We start from the raw sequence: 20,516 nt of genomic DNA, 5'->3' as shown, positions 1-20,516 counted from the left end.
CATCCATCAGCCAACTCTCTGTATTCAGACTACTAGGTAACCATGCATCCATGCATTCCTCTTCAGTTTCGACAATAGTTTATCATGTAGTTTCTTTTGGATCCTTTGCAAAATCAAGAAAAATCACTGTATAACCATCTTCATCTAATATAAATGTCATCCTACTATAAAATTTAATTAGGTTGCTGTAAGAAGACCATCACTTAACAAGTTCATGATGATCTGTGAATTTTGCTTTCTATCTCTAACCAGCATCTTTATCCACTATGCCTGATATATGAATTGGCCCATAGTTTGCAGCCACTGACTTGAATTCTCTTTAAGTTGCACTATTTTTCCTTCAATCCACTCCACAGGTACTGCTCCCATTACCCTGCACTTTTGAACGATCAACTATTTTAGCCTCTTGACACATTCTCTTGATATGCCCAACGATATTCTATCATTGTTAATATTCTTAACATCATGCTTGCTTAAATTTCCAAATATAGACCATAACATTTAATTTCATAATGCATAAAAAGTAAAAATTGCAAACTATTTGTTTCTGTTACAAATATGGCCAGTTAAATGCATAATACTTATTCACGTATAACGTATTTTAGTCTACCAAAGCAGAGTCAAATTTTCTATTTTCTAACACATTTTGTAATAATAAATTAATTATTTTATAAAATTATATTTTTCTATAATTTTTTTTTTTTTTTTTTTTTTGTCAGACACCTGACTTCAGAAAATTTTTCTGAATTTACTGCATATGCAATATAATACAGCATAGTATATGTATTTATGTTCCCACATTAGATAAGTGCTTTTTGTGATAACTGATGTATGTAGCCTGCAGTTAGTTGAATCAGGAACAATAAAAGCATAAATTAAAATATATTTTAAACATTTTTTTTTACTTGCTAATGTCAAAAAAAAAAGACAACATTTGGAGCACAATTAACTGTTATCAAGGGCTTGGCCAATAAGTTGGTGTGACATGAAATAGCAAAGATGTGGGGAATATTATAATCACAAGTGTAGTGAATAGGTTTACCTATACTATAGTTAGTTACACTGAAGTATTGCATTTTGGTGCATTATAGCTATAAACTTGAAGTTACAATATTATTAATATTATTATTATACAAGTATCTCCATGGAGTCAGAAGACTCATCATGAGAGATCCATTTATTTACACACTAGCCATCATTCACACAATACTTATCATACTTCTCCTTAAACTCATTCACACTGATAAAACAGCCACTTCTGGCAATCAATTCCACCCATTCACCTCCCTCCAAGCAAAAAATATAGTCCTAACACCCTTGCTAACCACTCTCTTACACAACCTCCACTGGTGACCTCTTGTTCTCTCCTTTCTTGTCATTTACTGAAAAAAGTTTTCTGTGTCAATTCTATAAAATCCCTTTAATAACTTAAATGCTTCTATCATGTCTCCTCTTTTTTGTCTATCAGCTAATTTTTGAAGCCTACAGACTGTCAATCTGTTCTCTTGTGGAGCACACCACACACCTACCACAATCTTTGTTACTTGTCTCTGGATCCTCTACACAACTTCATCATCATGGAATCTGGGAGTCCAGATCAGTCTGCAGTAGTCTAGATGTGGCTTTATTAAAGCCTTATATTGGGGAACAATAACCTCTCTATCCCTGCTTGTTAGTGTGTTCTTCAACAACAACATAATCTGATGTGCTGTATTGGCTACTTTCACAATATGTCTCTAAACTTCATCTCCCTGTCCACAATCATACCCAAATTCCTGGCCGCTTCAGGTTCCTGCATTACACTTGGTCACATTAAACTGGCAGTCATTTACCTTTGCCCATACTACTAGTCTGTTTAAGTCTTCCTGCAGGATCTGTGCATCACCTTCATTTACCATTGCACTTCCCAGTTTATTCATCAGTAAGCAACTGAATATTTCCTGTCAAATCACTTCACTAGTCACCTGCCTTCTCCTGGACTCTGCTCCTCCATAAACCATTCTTTGATATCTGTCCATCAGCCACCCTCTAATCCAAATCAGCAGATTTATATCCATTTCATTTGCTCCAATATATGCAATTCAGTTCTATGTGGAATCTTGTCAAATGCTTTTGCAATTCAGTATGCATATCACTGAGTAGCCATTTCCCTTATCCAACTTCATTGTCACTTAATTATAAAAAGTCTGCAAATTACTAAGGTAAGACCTACCATTCACAAAACCATAGTGTACCTTATAGAGTATCATATTCCTATCCACCCAGTTCTGAATTCTTTCACCAATTTTTGTAATACCTTAACTGCCTTGAATACCTTGGAGCCTCCTTTATGTAACGGGACTATTTTGTCCCCTTTCCACTCCACTGGCACCTTCCCACTACTTAGGCTTAAATTCAACAACTTGGTCAGAGGAGCTGATAATTCTCATAATACATGGGCCAGTATGCCATATAATCTCATGGCTGTGATTGTATTGAGGTTCTGCAATATTTTAAGCACCTCCATTTTTTTTCAACCTCTGTTCTCCTATCAGTTAATGTCACCACCTAGATGGTCTCCTGCAAAATGCTCACCCAGTAATTCATTTATTTGGTTTGGTTCCGTTACCTCCAACCATCAGCACTTTTTAAAGTCATCTCCTTTCATAATCATTCCTCCTTTTATTTGCCACATGTCAAAAGAACCCCTAAGGAGTTCTTTTGCTATCATTAGCTAGCTTTCTCTCATAATTAGCTTTGGCCTTCCTTACCATATCAGTCACCCTGCTCATGGGCATGCTGATCACCTTTTTCTTTATAATTCCTCTGCAACCTTTTCTTTGTGTGCAACTCCTGCTTAATGAAATTATTCATCCATCTAACTCCTAAATAATTTATTCTCCTGACTCTAGATATACGTTCAGATACTGAATTCTTGAAACACATCTTGGCCACTCTCATGCATAAACAATGTCTCTTCTCTCCAAATTCTTATGACATTGCCATGCTGAAAGCTGTCTCCTCAGCTTGTCATGCTTATCTGCTTTGTAATTTCACATTTATCTCTTCTTAATAGAGAATTCTGCATGTCTGCAATCTACCAGCTGAAGACTACATGATCACGTTCTCCAAGCAGAGCCAGCTAAGCTAGATTGGTTAGTGTTAAGTTCTTTGATGCAATGATCAGATCAAGCACTCTTGAACCTCGTATCCACTCCATTAATTAGGTAATTATCTCTCAGCAACTGTATACATTCCATTTCCTTCCTTGCCTGTGACCATTCCTCCTCCCAATCCATTTCCCCATAGTTGAAATCTTCCATAATAATTACTACACCTGTACTCATCATGCTAATTTGCAAGTGCATGTTATCTTTGTTCTCCTGCATGCTAAGGTTCTGCTATCCTTAGCAGAAACCTTTCCCATCATCCTGTTCCTTCTGTCTTCTCTGAAGACATAATTTTTGGCAAAGTTGTACTAACCATTACAAAGACTCCTCAACCTTATTTTGAATACTTCTGGCAATAGTATACATAAACTGCAATACCCCCTTGATCCCATCACTTCCCTTATACCTTGTGTTACTTAGTTGACTAAAGTTAACCTGGGATGCTATATTTTGCATCTGGGTCTGTAGCAACACCCCACTAAATATCCTGTCTTGCCCACCTCTACCTCACACCATACGCCTTCAAAATCATTAGTGTCACTGCCTTCCAAAGCCTTCACTCTTAGAGGACATAGGTCGTCACTTATAAGCAGTACTCCACCACCACCATGCTTTCCCTTCCTTAGTTACGCAAAAATTGTAATAATAATAATGATTACTCCAAGGATATTCTATCTTATACATTTTATATGTCGTTAGATAAAAGCTACATCTGCAATATTACATTCTACAATGTTTATTTGAATTTATTTTTTAAAGGAATTTTAAAAAACAGTGTATATTATTTTATCACTTTTCTCCACTTTTTTGTTTTATGGAGTTAATCGATTTGGCAAGTGAGCGGCTCATATATCATTACATATGTAATGTACATAGTGATTTGTTTATGGAAGATATTTATACTGGCAACTGAATTATACTCACATTAATACTCTTTGCCTGTGATCCTGTTAGGTGTCCCTATAATCACATATAATGGATAATTGCATATTTTGACACAGTCATGCAGTTACGTGTTATGGTTAAATGCAAGTCTTTTCTTTTTCCATTATATTCAAAATTCAGAATCTTCCAACAAGAATACACTGACAAAATGCTCTGAGTATTTTGACTACATCTTTAGCAGATATTGCCCATGCCATCTCTTACAATTAAAGTCTGTTTTTCATACTTGGCTTTCTGTAGAATTCCATAATAATGTGGTCAGCATGACTGTCATGTTATTATAGAATTCTATATTTTGCTTTGCTGCTTAAGCTCTCTTCTTTCATATGTCAGTTTCTTCTTCTTTACCACATGTATTATCTATCTTCTTAGCTTGTACCTTTATACTCCTCATGCAGTTGATAAATATCTTCTGCTGTCTTGTTATTATTATATACTTAATACTTACTCCATAACATCCTCTTTCCTCTGAGGTTTTGCATAATTTTATTATCCACCCATTTCATTCCAACTATATCTAAGGACAGGTACTATCTTAATTTAATCCATTAAATTAAGATAGTACCTTAAATAAAGTATCTTAATTTAAGACATTAGTAAATGTCTTAAATTAAGTTCCAGACACTGCTCATTTTGCTCCTCTTTCAATTATGTTCATGCAATGGAAGGTTGCTAATCTATTTCCTGAGTTCTTCATGGGCACACATCTCTTTTGTTCAATGAAAAAAACCATATGGTTGCTCTCACCAGCTAGTGGCATTGTGGTAATTTAGTCTGATTTTACTATATGACACATTATTAAATTCATTGCTCATGTCATTTCTCACGAAGAACCAATGACCATCCCTGGAAGTTATGTAAGAGTGTGGTGAAGAGAGGTGTGAGGAGTAGATTATTTACATGGAGAATTGTGGGTGAATGGAATGCTTTACCAGAATATGTTGTTAGTGCAAGGAGTGTTAAGTATTTTAAGATTCAGTGCAATAAACTTGTCAGTTGAATGAATTTCCCACAATAAGTCTGCTGATTCCATGAAGAGTGTAATAATAATAATGATGATGTCCCACATATTGCCTGAAGTAGTTATCCATTAAACAACTCCTATTTTTCTGACATGTTGCATTTAGTCAATGTCTTCATATTGAAAGTTTATTTTTCACTTGGTTAGAGTATAATAAATTTAGTTTAATCCTTTATCCAAGTGTGAGCAAACAAAGTTTGCACCTGAAAGTATCTTCAGGACTGGGGTAAGGTGGTACAACACCAGGGCAACTCCTTGCAAAGGTGGAGCAAGATACCAACACTCTTATCTCAGTATCTTCTATAATGCAAAACACATCCCCTTGCGGATATATCTAATGTTATGCATTAAGAGTAGGGCCACAACCGGGCCACAAGACATATCTGCAAGGAGATGTGTTTTGCATTATAGGAGATACTGAGATAGGAGTGTTGGTAGCTTGCTCCACCTTTGCAAGGAGTTGCCCTGGTGTTGTACCACCTTACCCCAGTCCTGAAGATACTTTCAGGTGCAAACTTTGTTTGCTCACACTTGGATAAAGGATTAAACTAAATTTATTTAATGTCTTCATAGTTGTCCATTAATATCAGCCGTGCGACTCCAGTTTCACCTACATGAAAAGTTTAGAATCATCTCCCTCTACATTATTCTGCTTAAGGCAACACTCCACTAAATATCTAAAATTTCTGCTTGCACTAAACAACCTCGGAGTCACTATCACTATGGCTTCCTTGACCCTTCGTTTGGAGGGGGGGGACACAACTCCTCTGAGATCATCTGCAATATTCTAATTCTTCTTTTATAGTTTGCATTTTTTTGAGAAAACACTGTTATTTTCTGTACTCATCAGCATATCATCTGTCAATCTTTGAACAAATTTAAGGAGTGGGGGGGAATAAGTGTTGTGTGGATTGAGTGGTCTTATGGCAAATCCTTGAACTCCCTGGAAGTGCCCATATAATAATTAATTCCCACCACCACATTCCCTCACAAGTTTAAGATTATAAACAGATTTGATCACTGCAATGGATAATGTTTATTCATATCAGAAATTGCAGTTCTTGTTTCAAACTTTAAGGACAATAACAGAACTATATTCCCAATAATATAGTTCTGTTATTCACTAATTTATTTCTTGACATCATGAAATTATCAATAGTGGTATATGCTACAAAAAATAAGTTTTATATATTTCATGCTAAAGATTTTTCTTCATAAAGTAGGAAAATTAATTGATACCCAGCTTATCTTAAAATGTTTCTGTTCTAATAATAAAATTTTTTACATTATAGAGGAACCTGATGCTACAGGATCAGTTGTTTATACTGTGGAGCTTGTAAGACATGGTGGACCTCTAGGTATTACCATATCAGGTAGTGAAGAGCCTTTTGATCCCATTATAATCTCTGGCCTCACTGAAAGTGGTCTTGCTGAAAGGTAGGCTCCCATATTTGAATTAGCAAAAGTTAAGAGCTTTGTTGGCATACTTGGCCAAGTGAATATCACTGCTACTACATAGTGGCACAGATGTCTTTAGGTGATAGAGATTTTTATTAGCGGCAGTGGTTTATCAGTTATAAAGTATTGGACTGTCATGTTAGGATAATTTTACCATTACATCATATGCTATTATCTCTGCCTGGATGATATACTGGCAAAATGATCACTTAGCAATTCAACTATTTCTTCTGCTGCTCGACTTTAACTACCAGCATTCATCATTCCTTTCATAATCGTGCTTCCTTTTACTTATGTAGCAGAGGAACGTTTTGGGATTTTAGTTGACCTTCTCAATTAATTTCATCTCATAATCTGATTTGCCTTCCTTACCATGCTTGGTCACCTTTCTTGTCCTGTGTTGTATATTCATGAAATGCTCATGAATTTACTCATCATACTACTCCCTTATGTGTTTAAGGGAGTAGTATGATAAAGCCAGCAGCCACAGTTGGTGAAACTAGTTGGTATAACTTTGTTGTAAAATAAATTTGACCAAAAAAAAAAAAAAAATCCCAAATAGTAGTCATTTATTCTCTCCTATACTTCCTTATGTTTCGCTTTTGCTTAAAGAAATGAACACAAGTTAATTATGCTACTCATCCATTTAATCCCTACCTGATTTATTTTCCAAAACTCTGAATTCAGATCCATATTGCTTTCCTCCAATATCCCTTTACCATATCCTATTTAGTGCAATATTCTCTTCTTTGCATTTATTCCATTAAGAAGGAATATATGTTCCACATATATTCCTTCTTAATCCAAACTTCTACATGATTTATCACCTCCTAGGTGTTAAGACCTGACCACTTTCCTTAAGAGCAAAGTGACTGTCTAGGCTGCAAATATGCTAATGCTGTCATAAGATCTAGGTGCCCACATCACCTGCTGTTTTCAGTAGTTAATCTTGAGTATTTATATAAATTCAATTTTTTTTTTTAAAAAATGTCCCCTTCTTCTTTTACTCTACCTCCATAGTCAAAATCTCTCATGAGTATATGTTTTTGCCAGTATTTTCCATTTGCATGTTACTTTGCACATCCAGGCTTATAGTAGAAATTTGTATGTACAGTAATCCCTCAATGATTCAATAGCAGTGCAAGATCAGTTGGGTGAATCAGTATATGAAGGATTGGTTACATGGTGCTGTAAGAATTCATTTGGCACAAACCCATTCGAGGGTCAGTTAATTGAGGGGGATAGGTAGGGGCCATCCTTGGAAACTGAGCAAGAGTGTAGTTAACAGCAGTGGCGCACCCAGAGGGGGGGGGGGAGAGGCCTGGGCACCCCCCAAAGAAAAGGAAAAAACACTAGAAAAATTTCCAAAAATCTTTTCCTAATTAAAATTCATTTTTTTTAATTTATGTTGTGTGCTACTTATGAATTAGCAATCATTGCAGATGCTCAGTTATAAGTCGTATGCGATGTGTAGTGTGTATTCGCAAAACGTCTACTCAACTCGGCCCCCCCCCCCAAAGGTTAAATCCTGAGCACTCGGCCCCCTCCAAGATTAAATCCTGAGTGCGCCACTGGTTAACAGGATGTATCAAGATTAGATTTTTTTGCTTGGAGAGTGGTGAATGAGTGGAATAGGTTGCCTGAGTCTGTTGTGAGTACCATGACTGTGGATAAGTTCAAAGCAAAGTATGATAGATGCTGCATGAATGTTGAATAGTGCTTGGCATGATGTTTAGGGCCTCCCTCAATTAGTCTAAGGACTCCATGGAGTAGCCCATAATAATAATTTTAAAACCTTAACACTTGCAACATTGAACTGGTTACTCCCCATTCCAATGCCCATTAACTCAGTCTTTTCAAGTCCTTGTAAAGGTACAACATCTGGTCTACTACTTGTGGTTCTTCTTAACTTTGCATCATCTGTAAACAACTGAATGTCTGTATTCAAACCTTTCCTAGTATCATTAACATCAATGTAGTTTAACAACAATAGCCATAACAACAGACTCTTGAGGAATACCATTAGTGACTTTCCTCTTCTTCTGGGATATTGCTTCCCCATATAACTTGCTGATACCTATTGGATAGCCAGTCTCCAATCTCACATGCTAATATATTATTTATTCCAGTTTAACTATCAACTTATCATGTATCTATCTATCAAAAGTTTGCAAAGTCTAAGTATATCACTGTGTGTATGCAAATCCCTTGTCTGATGCACCCATCACGTTATTGTAATAAGTAAGCAGATTACTAAAACATGATCTTCCTATAGAACCCATGCTGATCATCAAAGAGAATGCTACTTTCAATCCAGTTCTGGATCTTGTTCCTCATTAATCTCTCCAACACTTTAACCACAACCCTTGACATATAGACTGGCCTGTAATTTAAAGCTTGAGCCTTGTACCTCACTTATGAAGCAGTACAATCTTACCTTCCCTCCACTTCTTGGAACTTGGAACTTGGCCCAATGTATGATTCATAACAAGTATGTCAAGGCAGATGTCAACTCCCTGGCACATTCCCTCAGAACACATGATGATGACATATCATCACCAAGTCCCACAGTTTTATTAGTAATGTTTACTCAATTCCCTATATATCTCCTTCTCATTCATAGGAAATTGCTTCTCTCTTTCCACTGCACTCCAACTCTACATGATGTCACATTCACAAGGATGAAATACCTTAAAGCAGGGATTCTCAACCTATGGTACACGTACCGCTGGTGGTACGTGAGCCACTTCCGGGTGGTACAAAAACAGAGTATAAAATAAAAGGGTAAATTAACATATTTTTTTACTCACAACACGAGTTGAGAATTAAAAATGTATGCACAAATATTTAACAGTTCTACATAAAATATTTCATGCAACTAAATGAAAACAATTAGATTTTACATTATCATTAAAAACTTTTGTATAATAATATACAAAAATAATATGAAGTTCAATTTAAATTTAATAAGTATTAATCAAATGACAGTGGCAGAAAGTAACCCGAATATGTTTGATCGGACAACAATGGCAAACAGTTTGTCCATTGTTGTTTGTTTAGCCACGAGCCACAGTTGCAGTTAAGAAAGTAGTGGTGTTAGATTATTGTCTTTGAATGCGAGATTTTATTTGTGAAATTGTCATATTATATGTAATTTGCGCCAGAGGATAGAAACCGGAACACGAATAAGTGGTTAATGAGTGGGTCCTCAAAAAGATCAAAGGGAGAAATGAGTGTAAGCAGGGGAATCAATCAATTCTGAAGAATTGAGACCACTCATTTATAATTGACATCCTTTGATGAGATGATAAAATCCAAGACTCAATCTTCACTGTCCCTCTGTTATGTACTGCCTTAGGTAGTTGTCTCTCAAAATCTTGAGGAATTAAATTTTCTTTACTTCTGGATGCCACCTCATCATCCTAGTCTATATTCCCATAATTAAAATTGCCCATGATGATCACTCTTTTCCTGTTATCTGGCTAATTTGCTATAGGCATGATAATATAAAGTTCACATTACCAGGTCTATAACAATATATAAATATTTCATTCTATTCACCTCTACCTCATGCCATACTGTATAATAATTTATTTTCATACCCATACACAATTTCCCCTTTACATGGTTAAAACTCTCACAACTCCTTTACTATAATCAACAGCATTCCACTTTCTTTATTACCTTTTCTATCTTCACAAAAATCATCATACCCTTTCATCTCTGTTCTTGTGTGAATGAGCTCAATGAATGCAATAATTTTGTTCTCCTTATTTCTGGTACTTCGGACATTCTCATACAATGATAACAGTTCATTTTGGGGTCTATAAAAATTTCCACTGATATCACTTCTTAGATGTTACTCTCAATGCCTTCCCCTGTCATTCCTCTCTATCTCTCTCATTACTCATTCCAAAACTCACTCTCTAGATCCAGATACTCTCCTCCAACATCCCAGGCATCCCATTCCTTTCTTGTCTACTCACACATTCATTCACTTCATCTTCCTGCATCAACCTTTCTCATGCTTTCTCCCTGTCCACTCGGACTCTCCCATTTCTCTGTTTATTTTGCACTCCTGTTCTCTCATTCTCCTCACTCCTTCAGTAGGCTTTTTAATTTCTTGATCTGAGATTTAGTGGGATCATAATCTAAAGGTTTAAGTGGAACAGTTTCTGAGAATGATATCCATTTTTTTATTCAATGGTATGAAGATATTACTTCCCTTATCAGCTCTGATGATGCCTAATACTCTTTTCTTTGTATAGCTTCCTGAGGGTTGAGTTAGCAATATGGTAGTTTTTTTTTTTTTTTTTTTTAGGAAGCAAAGATCTAGTATTAATGCTGGCAGTGTCAATTCTAATGTTGTCAGCTATTTCAGGAACCAAGTTACATATTTCACGTTGAACATCAGATCTAATGCCAATACTTGTTTCAGTGTAACAGCAAAATTGTAGCCGAGACTTAGGATGTTGACAGCAGCTTCTTTAAGCCTTTTTGATGACAGATTAACTACTATATGAAGAGGTTGAACTTGAGGAATGGTTTTAGAAGATATCGCTTTTCTATCAGCTAAAACACTGTTATTCTTTTTGATGTGTTTATTTTTAAAAATTCATTTTGAATTTTAAATAGAGGCTTCTGAAATATTAAAAAGAATGGTACAGAGGGATTCTTCATCTTCTCTCCTCTCTGCCAATTCTTTCATAGAGGATTTTGAAATACAAGTGCTTGTCTCAGCCCTTCTCAAACCTTCTATCTGACTAAGATATATGGATATGTTTTCTATTTGGCCTCATGACCCAGACACATTACTGTTTCTTTTGTCACATGAACAGTCTTCACTCTGGAATCTAATTTACTATGGAAAAGGAAACTAATAATAGTCTTTTCTTTTTAGACACCTTGATCACACGCCTGCCTAATGGTAACCTGTCCTTTTCAGTATACAGGAAACCCACTCATATAGGCAGATGCATCCACATTTCCCATCACTCCACCACTCTCAACAATATGGTATCAATAAAACACTGACCAATACAGCCTACAACTTTGTTCAAATGATGCCTCTCTTGAAGCAGAACTCATTCATATACGCCGCATACTCTTTCTATCTAATGGCTACAGTTCCCATAGTATTAAAAAAAAAAAAAAAATCAATCCTTTCCCTATTCCTTAGCCTTCTCTTCTGAAAGATTTTAGTAATGCTATCCAGATCCTCCTATGTTCAAGGTGCATGTATGTCAGAAAAAAATAGCCAAAATCTTAAAGAAATACAGTCTCTGCACTACTTTCAAGCCCACCTACAGCTAGCTATTCATATCTGCTCCACTAAGGACCAAGTCTCTCTCTCTCTCTCTCTCTCTCTCTTGCTGCTGTATATACAGAGTTCCCTGTTCCTGTAAGTTGGCCTGCTTAGACAGGCAGGAAGATCAGCCACCATCTGCAAGGAAGAACAAAAAAAAAATGCTGAAAGTTTATTTTTCACTTGGTTAGACTATAATAAATTTGGTTTAATCCTTTATTCAAGTGTGAGCAAACAACATTTGCACCTGAAAGTATCTTCAGGACTGGAGTAAGGTGGTGCAACTCATTGCAAAGGTGGAGCAAACTAACATCTTATTAGTGCCACCTTTTTAATAAATTACTCGGGATTTAGAGAAAGATGTTGAAAGTTTATTTTTCACTTGGTTAGACTATAATAAATTTAGTTTAATCCTTTAATCTAAAGTTAAATCCAGAGTAATTTATTAAAAAGGTGGCACACCGTTTGGCAACTCCTATAGGTAGAGATGACCTTGCTAATGTTTCTGCCTGGTATCTCCACTTGGGCCTGGCTCCCACTGAAGAGACTTCAATAAAGATCGAAACTAGTCTGGGAAGTGGCCCTTCCCTTAATGCATAACATTAGACATATCCACAAGGAGATGTGTTTTGCATTATGGGAGATACTGAGATAGGAGTGATGTTAGCTTGCTCCACCTTTGCAATGAGTTACCCAGTGTTGTACCACCTTACCCCAGTCCTGAAGTTACTTTCAGGTGCAAACTTTGTTTGCTCACACTTGGATAAAGAATTAAACTAAATTTATTGTAAAAAAAAAAAAAAATGCATCTGGTCATTACTATGGCCAATTGGGTCTTGCAGACCAGGCTTTGGATACAGCTTATAGAATCAATTGGAAAAAGACTGCAGTAAATTTAGAAGAGGAACGCTATTTTTTGGAATATGTTGCTGGTCTCAAAAATCAGCCTAATTTGAAGAAATATGGTTGCATAAAACTTTGCAAAGTATGGGAAACAGTTGAAAGTAATACTTCAGGATTCCAGTTTCCATCCTATGCTACCAACAGGTACTTTTAGTGTGCCACACTTAGTTTGGATTCTAGTCTTTCATCCACGTTTCACTTTGTTTTGTGTTGCTTTTGTCTGTGTGTTATAAGTCCCATATTTTACGTCCTGAAGATATCGATACAAAATTAATAACGGAAATAATTTTGTATCACTATGTCTACTTACGGTATACCTCTTTTGAAGCCCTGAAGATATCTCTGTGACTAAGATGGAATATTGGGGTGCAGTATCCTGAAAGAGGAAGGTCATTAGTGGTGTGCCACAGGGGATCAGTTTTGGGACCATTATTGTTCAGTTTGTATGTTAATGATATTGCGATGGGTTTAACTAGTGATATGCAGCTGTTTGCAGATGATGCAAAATTGGGGAGAGGCAATTCAGAGTCAAGTGGATATTATGGCCTTACAGGAGAACTTGAATAGATTGCATAAATGAGCAGGTAAGTGGAACTGTCAGTTCAATGTTGCAAAGTGTAAGGTTTTAAGATTTGGTAAACAATGATGGGATGCAAAGTATACACTTGGTGGGGAAACTTTATAGGAAGTAGAGGAGATTAAAGATCTAGGAGTGATGATGGGGAAGGACCTGAAATTCGGGGGGCCACATTGCATAAGTTGTGAAGACATCACATCGGATAATGGCAGTGATGTGGAGGACCCGGACATGCAGAATAATTCATATAAGGCCTTGATGAGGCCTCATATGGATTATTGTGCACAATCACAATAATCCATATAATCCCGGCAACAGATTTTGGTTGCCAGGTTTTCATGGTAATGAGGATATGTTGGAAAGGATCCAGAGAAGATTCACAAAGATGGTCAGTGGTTTGGAATGTGGAGTACTAGAACAAATTGAGAGAATGTAAGTTGCAATGCCTCATGAATGGGAGGAAGAGTTGGGGAGGGGGGAGATACGATTGAGATATATAAGATAGTTAGGGGTTATTATCAGGTAGACATGGAATAGATTTTTGCACAGAATGGGAGATGGGGGGGGTAGAACAAGAAGCCATCGCTGGAAACTGTACAGAGTGTTTCAAAAAGAACATCCCGATTTGAAAATTGTATATCTCTGCAACCACGAACCACAAATGAATGCAACTTGTACCATGTGAATGGCCAAGGCCATTCACATGTACGAGTGTGGTACAGTTACAAATTTATTTTGTAACTGTACCACATTTTCATTATCAAATATAATTATTTGAAATCAGGTCATTCTTTTTGAAACACTCTGTATAAGGAGGGTGTGAGCAGAAGGTTCTTTGCATGGAGAGTGGTTGGTGAGCATCATGCATTGCTGAGTGTGTTGTGAATGTAGACATGTTGAATCAGTTTAAGACACGGTTGGATGAGCATTTTGTGCAATAGTGTGTACCTCCCACGATGAGTCTCTGATTCCATGGAAGTCAGATGATGATAATAATAATAGTAATGTTGAAAGAATTAAATATTATTTTAATCCTTTTTCAGTGCTGTTTGACTCCATTAAGTTTCTAATCACTACCACCTCTTTTGCTTGCTTACTCCTCATATCCAACATCTCAGTCACCCTGATCATTCTACCTCCCAGAAAGCAAATCTTGTACATCCTCTTTTTTCCATGCTTCTAATACAGTAATTGAATCTCCATAAATTCCACTAAAGAGTTATTCATTACCTATTTCATATGGTCATCATTCATTCCAGTCTACTTCACTCTCCCCAATTAGTTTCTGGAAATGTATTTGTATTTTATAACTATAATCATATTATTTAATTTTATTTGGAATTTTTATTTCTTGTTTTTATTAATAAAAATCAATTATATCAGTATGTATAAATATTGCAATAAATAACATATAACCATTTAGGACAATTTTATCATTATACACCATTTGATAATCCTAAACATAATCCTATGAATTGTTGTAAGCTAAAAAAAATTTGTCCCACACGCATCTTATTGACATTTTATTCAGTTTGCCATTTGATTGTGTCCAGCATGGAAAACTGGGAAGTAATGAAAATAATGGGTTTTCCTCAACACATTATTGGGTTGTTAGCTAACTTGTACAGATTAAGAGAAAGTAGGCATTCTTGCCCAACTGCCTTTTCAACCTGAAGCCAATCATCTAAGAACAAGCGTTGGATTACCTGATTGGCTTCAGGTTGAAAAGGCAGTTAGGCAAGAATGCGTACTTTCTCCTCACCTGTTTAGTATCTATGTTGAGGACAATCATGCATGTAGCAATGAATGAGCTTAAGACAGGAATTAGGATAGGTGGCAGATTCATCAGTAATCTGAAGTATGATGATACATTACTCCTTTGTAATGATAAGGAAATACTAGGCTAAACCCTTGACTATGTTATAAGATCAGTAAGAACAGAGGACTTTGGTTCATTCCTTGCAAGATAAAGATTATGGTTCTCAAAGAAAATACAGACAAGGAAGCTCCTGAGAAACAAGTGTACCTTAATGGAGAAAGAATTGAGAAAGTCAGCAAGTTCAAGTATCTGGGATCCATTATTAATGTGAAGAATTGGTGTTCAGAAGAAGATTAGGAATGGTTAAAACACAGTCATAGACTTGTCTAAAATCAGAAAGAATGGATGGATCTATCTCCACAGGAACAAAGTTCAGAATTCTGAATGTGGCTGTTTTTCCCATAGCGACTTATGGATGTGCCACTTGGAATCATCTGATAGGAAAAGGATAGCTTCTTTTGAGATGTGGTTTACAGAAGACTGTTGATGATATCATATACTGAAAGGTAAGGTGGACAAACAGATGAGTGCTAAAAAAAGGATTGGTAGAACTTTAAGGCTCCTTAAGGATAATCACAAGAAAGTTGAAATACTTTGGACATATGGAAAGGGTGGAAGGAGGATGTCTCAAAACAGTAATAAAAGGTAAAAATTCCAGGAAAAGGTGAAGGAGTAGACAGTCAATGAGATGGATGGTGTGTCTGAATTGACTGATCTTCAGAATTGAAGCCTCCAGAAAAAAAAGCATACAACAGGACCACCTGCCGAGGATTGGTGTGGCATATCACAGAGAAACTGAGTGACCAAATGGGTATCTGATGATGTCCAATGAATAGATGGATGCTATTTATAATGGCTGCCCACTCCTGTCTTATATCATAGCGAGTCATATCACAGACATTGAGACTTAAGTTTTCAACAGTGGCAAGCTAGTTCTGTAGAGATACTGTAACTAATCACTGGTAGAATTTAACAGAATTCATATGTTGCTGATATTCAAGTAGCAAAGTAGCGTATAGAAATCGCATGTATTTGCCTATACTAGGTAAAATATGGGTGCAAACAGTAACATAATTTCTTATCATTTAGTTTTCCTGAGATTCATACATCTAACCTACTGGAAATTACTCTTACTTTCCTTCTCTATTTTGTCTACTTCTTAGTAGTATTTCAGTAGTAGATACAGTATAACTAGGATGTATGTTTTCATATAAAACCCATAACGGAGAACAGAGAAACTGCTCTTATCCTTCCTTCGCCAGTAAGAATTTTCTAAACTCTGTTTATTGAAATTTAAATTTTATCATTCTTCCCCCCCCCCCCCCCCCAGTTTTATTTGCTATAGGCTACACACACATAGGTCTCAATTAGTGCAGATAATGAATCCCACGAAGTGGTCACATTATTCAAATGTGATATAGTTTAGCACTAGTTGTACTTATAAATATGGCAATTGATTCCAGCTCAATGAAAACAGGTAATTAAAAAATTTTAAATATATGTTTATTAATGAAATATTACAGTAAAGGATAAAAAGAATATACTTATAATTTAAATTTATTGTTAAGAAAGTCACAGAGTAGTTATAAAGAGCAGAATAAAAACAAAAATTTCCAAATATCATTCCTAAAGATAAGCTTACACTGACAAAACATCTTTATTGTCTTTCAAAACAGTTTAGCAGCTTAAACTGAACTGTTTTTTTTTCTTTCTTAGAAATGTAATTTCTGGAAGGAATCCTTTTCCAGAATAAACTGGTTTCATCCACATTAAAGATTTGTTGATCAGCATATCTTTGAGTATTGTTTTTAAACATTAGAATATTTAGATGCTGCATCCCCATATTGTTAAGAAAGTCACAGAGTAGTTATAAAGAGCAGAATAAAAACAAAAATTTCCAAATATCATTCCTAAAAATAAGCTTACACTGACAAAACATCTTTATTGTCTTTCAAAACAGTTTAGCAGCTTAAACTGAACTGTTTTTTTTTCTTTCTTAGAAATGTAATTTCTGGAAGGAATCCTTTTCCAGAATAAACTGGTTTCATCCACATTAAAGATTTGTTGATCAGCATATCTTTGAGTATTGTTTTTAAACATTAGAATATTTAGATGCTGCATCCCCATATTGTTAAGAAAGTCACAGAGTAGTTATAAAGAGCAGAATAAAAACAAAAATTTCCAAATGTCATTCCTAAAGATAAGCTTACACTGACAAAACATCTTTATTGTTTTTCAAAACAGTTTAGCAGCTTAAACTGAACTGTTTTTTTTTTTTCTTTCTTAGAAATGTAATTTCTGGAAGGAATCCTTTTCCAGAATAAACTGGTTTCATCCACATTAAAGATTTGTTGATCAGCATATCTTTGAGTATTGTTTTTAAACATTAGAATATTTAGATGCTGCATCCCCATTTGTACTGGCTGCCTCACTGGAATTTTAATATTATGCACTGAACTCAATTTTTAAATCACTCAAAACCAACACTTGCATTAAATGTTTCTTCTACTTCAGTCATTTTTTTCTTTCGCTGTCTTAAACAAATTTAAAGCTTTTGTCTGAATAGCCTGCTCTGCTAAGATGAATGGGTTTTGATTGCAATTCCCAATCCATACAAAAGACACTCTATTTCTCTCATTATAACACATCTATTCCCTCTAAATGTTTTGTAAGCCACAAAAAAGATGATGCAAGTTTACATTTTATTTTATTTCCCCTGCATGTTTTAAAATATTCCATACCCTAGATTCAGGCATTCCTATCAAACTATGGGACAAAATATTCTATGGTGGGTGTCCAAAGCATGGTCAGCAAGTCCTGAGTGGCTGTAGATGGAAATCAATATAGTCAGTATACACTGGAAGAAAGCCACTTTACTCAATTGCAGCAAATATACATACTTTTAATTGACAAAAGAAACAAAAGACTTTTCATTGAATCTGCTGCTACCTTAAGAAACTACCTTAACCTTAACACATTTGGTTGCACGAAACTGCCCCAAATTTGGGAAGCTCTCATCCTCCATACTTCAGTCCAGCATCCAGTGAAACCCAATTTGGCCCACTAGGGTGCACTATTTGGATTTTAGGCCTTTTAGTGTAGTGCCCACATGCATGTATTTTGTTATATTTTGTTCCCTAATGATGGCAATTTGACTTTGCTGAAATATTAGAAGTATTAATTAAATCTTCTTCTCCCTTCTGTGTGTTAGGCCTACTGACCTGTTACAGAGCTATCTTAAGCCCTTCTAAGTCGTACCCATCCCGAGGATAAAGTGACTTTCCCTATGCCTCCCGGCATATTCTACAGCTGTAGCTGCATGTGTTCACAGGGCCGGTTTGCCTGCTTGTGGGAGAAAAACCCTGCTGTCCACGCCCAAGTCCGGCTGACTTGGCTATGTCTGAGAAAGATCCTTAAGCTCCTCACGTCGGCTATGGGAATCGAACCCAGGACACTTCTTTCCCAGACATATGGTTGTGAAGCTCATAGCCACTAGGCTGACCGTGCAGCTTTTCTCAAGCTTGCATATTTATTTAGGTGGGAGATGGATTTCATTGCCTGGTGTGAGACCATCACCCTGCTTATTGAAAAAATATTCTATTTTTATTTATTTTATTGTTGTATATTTATTTATTGTTTGGTCTCTAGAACAGGGTTTCCAGACCTGGTAAACAATAAATAAATATACAACAATAAAATAAATAAAAATAGAAAAAAATATCCTTAATCTATTCATGGTACAAATGTACTATAGGCTCACAAATAAACCTTTCGTGGGTGGGAGTCACATAAAAAAAAAAAAATATATATATATATATATATATATATATATATATATATATTGAAGATCAGATATTCAAATTTTATTTATTATAATTTTGGAGTGTTTCATTTTGACAGTTAAACTTTAAAGTTCAAAAAATGCTACAAACTGAACTGAATTTTTCTTTTAACTAGGACTGGTGCCATACATGTAGGTGATAAGCTGTTAGCTATCAATGGGCAAAGTCTTAGGGGAAAATCACTAAGTGAAGCAGTTCTAATGCTTCAGAACTCAAGGGATGTAGTTACATTAAAAATATCAAAAAGTTCTGAACGTAAGTATGTTGTTATATTTCTTAACCATTTAAATGGTTTGTGGAGCTAAGATCATCAGTGGTCTTGTAAACCATTTATATCTTTTTTTATAACCACTGTCCCTCTTATAATATACATTTTGTAAATTGCATCCACTATTTAGATTCATTTTTATTCACTTACAAGTTATCTTTAACTCTGATTAGATAGATTTTAATGCATGTCAGTATATTTTATTAATATTATATCACTTAACCAACAATATATTTATCATATTGAACTCTAATATTCCTAACATTTACAATGCCTTATGATAATACATTCCAATTACCCAGAACTCTCCATTAAAAATTCCTCTTATTTTCTTCTTCTTCTTCACTATACCTCTACATAACTTCCAAGGATAATCTCTAGTTCTTCCTTTCTTATCTTCCACTCTTTATAATTCCTTCTGTATTAATTGATAAAATCCCCTTATTGACTTAAATCTATCACATCTTTTCCACCAATTCAAGAATTGCAATTTACATTCCCTCAAAGGTTCCCCATAACCAGCATCCCAGACTACTGATTCTGTCTTAGTCACTTATCTCTGGATCTTCTCTAATGTTTCTACATCACAACAAAGACTGGATAAAGATGATATTAAACATCTAAAGAAGAGATTGGCTGATGAGAATGAAAAGGAGGAATTTAGTATAAAGTAGTAGAAGAAAGAGCCAAATAATAATCATATATATATCATTGTATGGAGACTTTATCATTAGAGTTTCCATTCATTAGTGTTATGCCTTGTACTTGCCCTGTTGTTATTAGTTATATTATTTACTTATTCTCAGCTATTCCTTTGCCGACAAATTTATATTCTTTAAGGTCGACTGCACCAGCCGGCAACTGAATTCTGACACACAATTTAAAACTACTGAAAAAACAATATAGGGATCAAGTGGTTTGCAGTCGTGGTCCCCCCTTTCTTATTGATGTTGAAAGTTTATTTTTCACTTGGTTAGAGTATAATAAAATTAGTTTAATCCTTTATCCAAGTGTGAGCAAACAAAGTTTGCGCCTGAAAGTATCTTCAGGACTGGGGTAAGGTGGTATAACACCAGGGCGACTCCTTGCAAAGGTGGAGCAAGCTACCAACACTCCTATCTCAGTATCTCCCATAATGCAAAACACATCTCCTTGCGGATATGTCTAATATTATGCATTAAGGGAAGGGCCACTACCCAGACTAGTTTCGACCTTTATTGAGGTCTCCA

General features: G+C 35.5%; 1 protein-coding gene across 1 annotated transcript in view; it reads left to right on the top strand.

The window, feature by feature from the left end:
• LOC150110118 (glutamate receptor-interacting protein 1-like) overlaps nucleotides 1-20,516 on the top strand; it is a 311,102-nt gene that overhangs the window by 220,681 nt on the left and 69,905 nt on the right. The window contains exons 14-15 of the mRNA XM_090397962.1: nucleotides 6,408-6,552; nucleotides 19,135-19,274. Coding sequence (XP_090254088.1) covers nucleotides 6,408-6,552; nucleotides 19,135-19,274 — 285 coding nt within the window. The remainder of the gene's footprint in view (nucleotides 1-6,407; nucleotides 6,553-19,134; nucleotides 19,275-20,516) is intronic.

This window comes from Typopeltis vanoorti, chromosome 1, assembly GCF_054136105.1.
Source record: "Typopeltis vanoorti isolate ZY-2024b chromosome 1, IOZ_Tvanoo_1.0, whole genome shotgun sequence".
Lineage (NCBI taxonomy): Eukaryota > Metazoa > Arthropoda > Arachnida > Uropygi > Thelyphonidae > Typopeltis > Typopeltis vanoorti.
The sequence above is the reverse complement of the archived record's forward strand: the minus strand, read 5'-3'. Positions and strand labels throughout refer to the sequence as shown.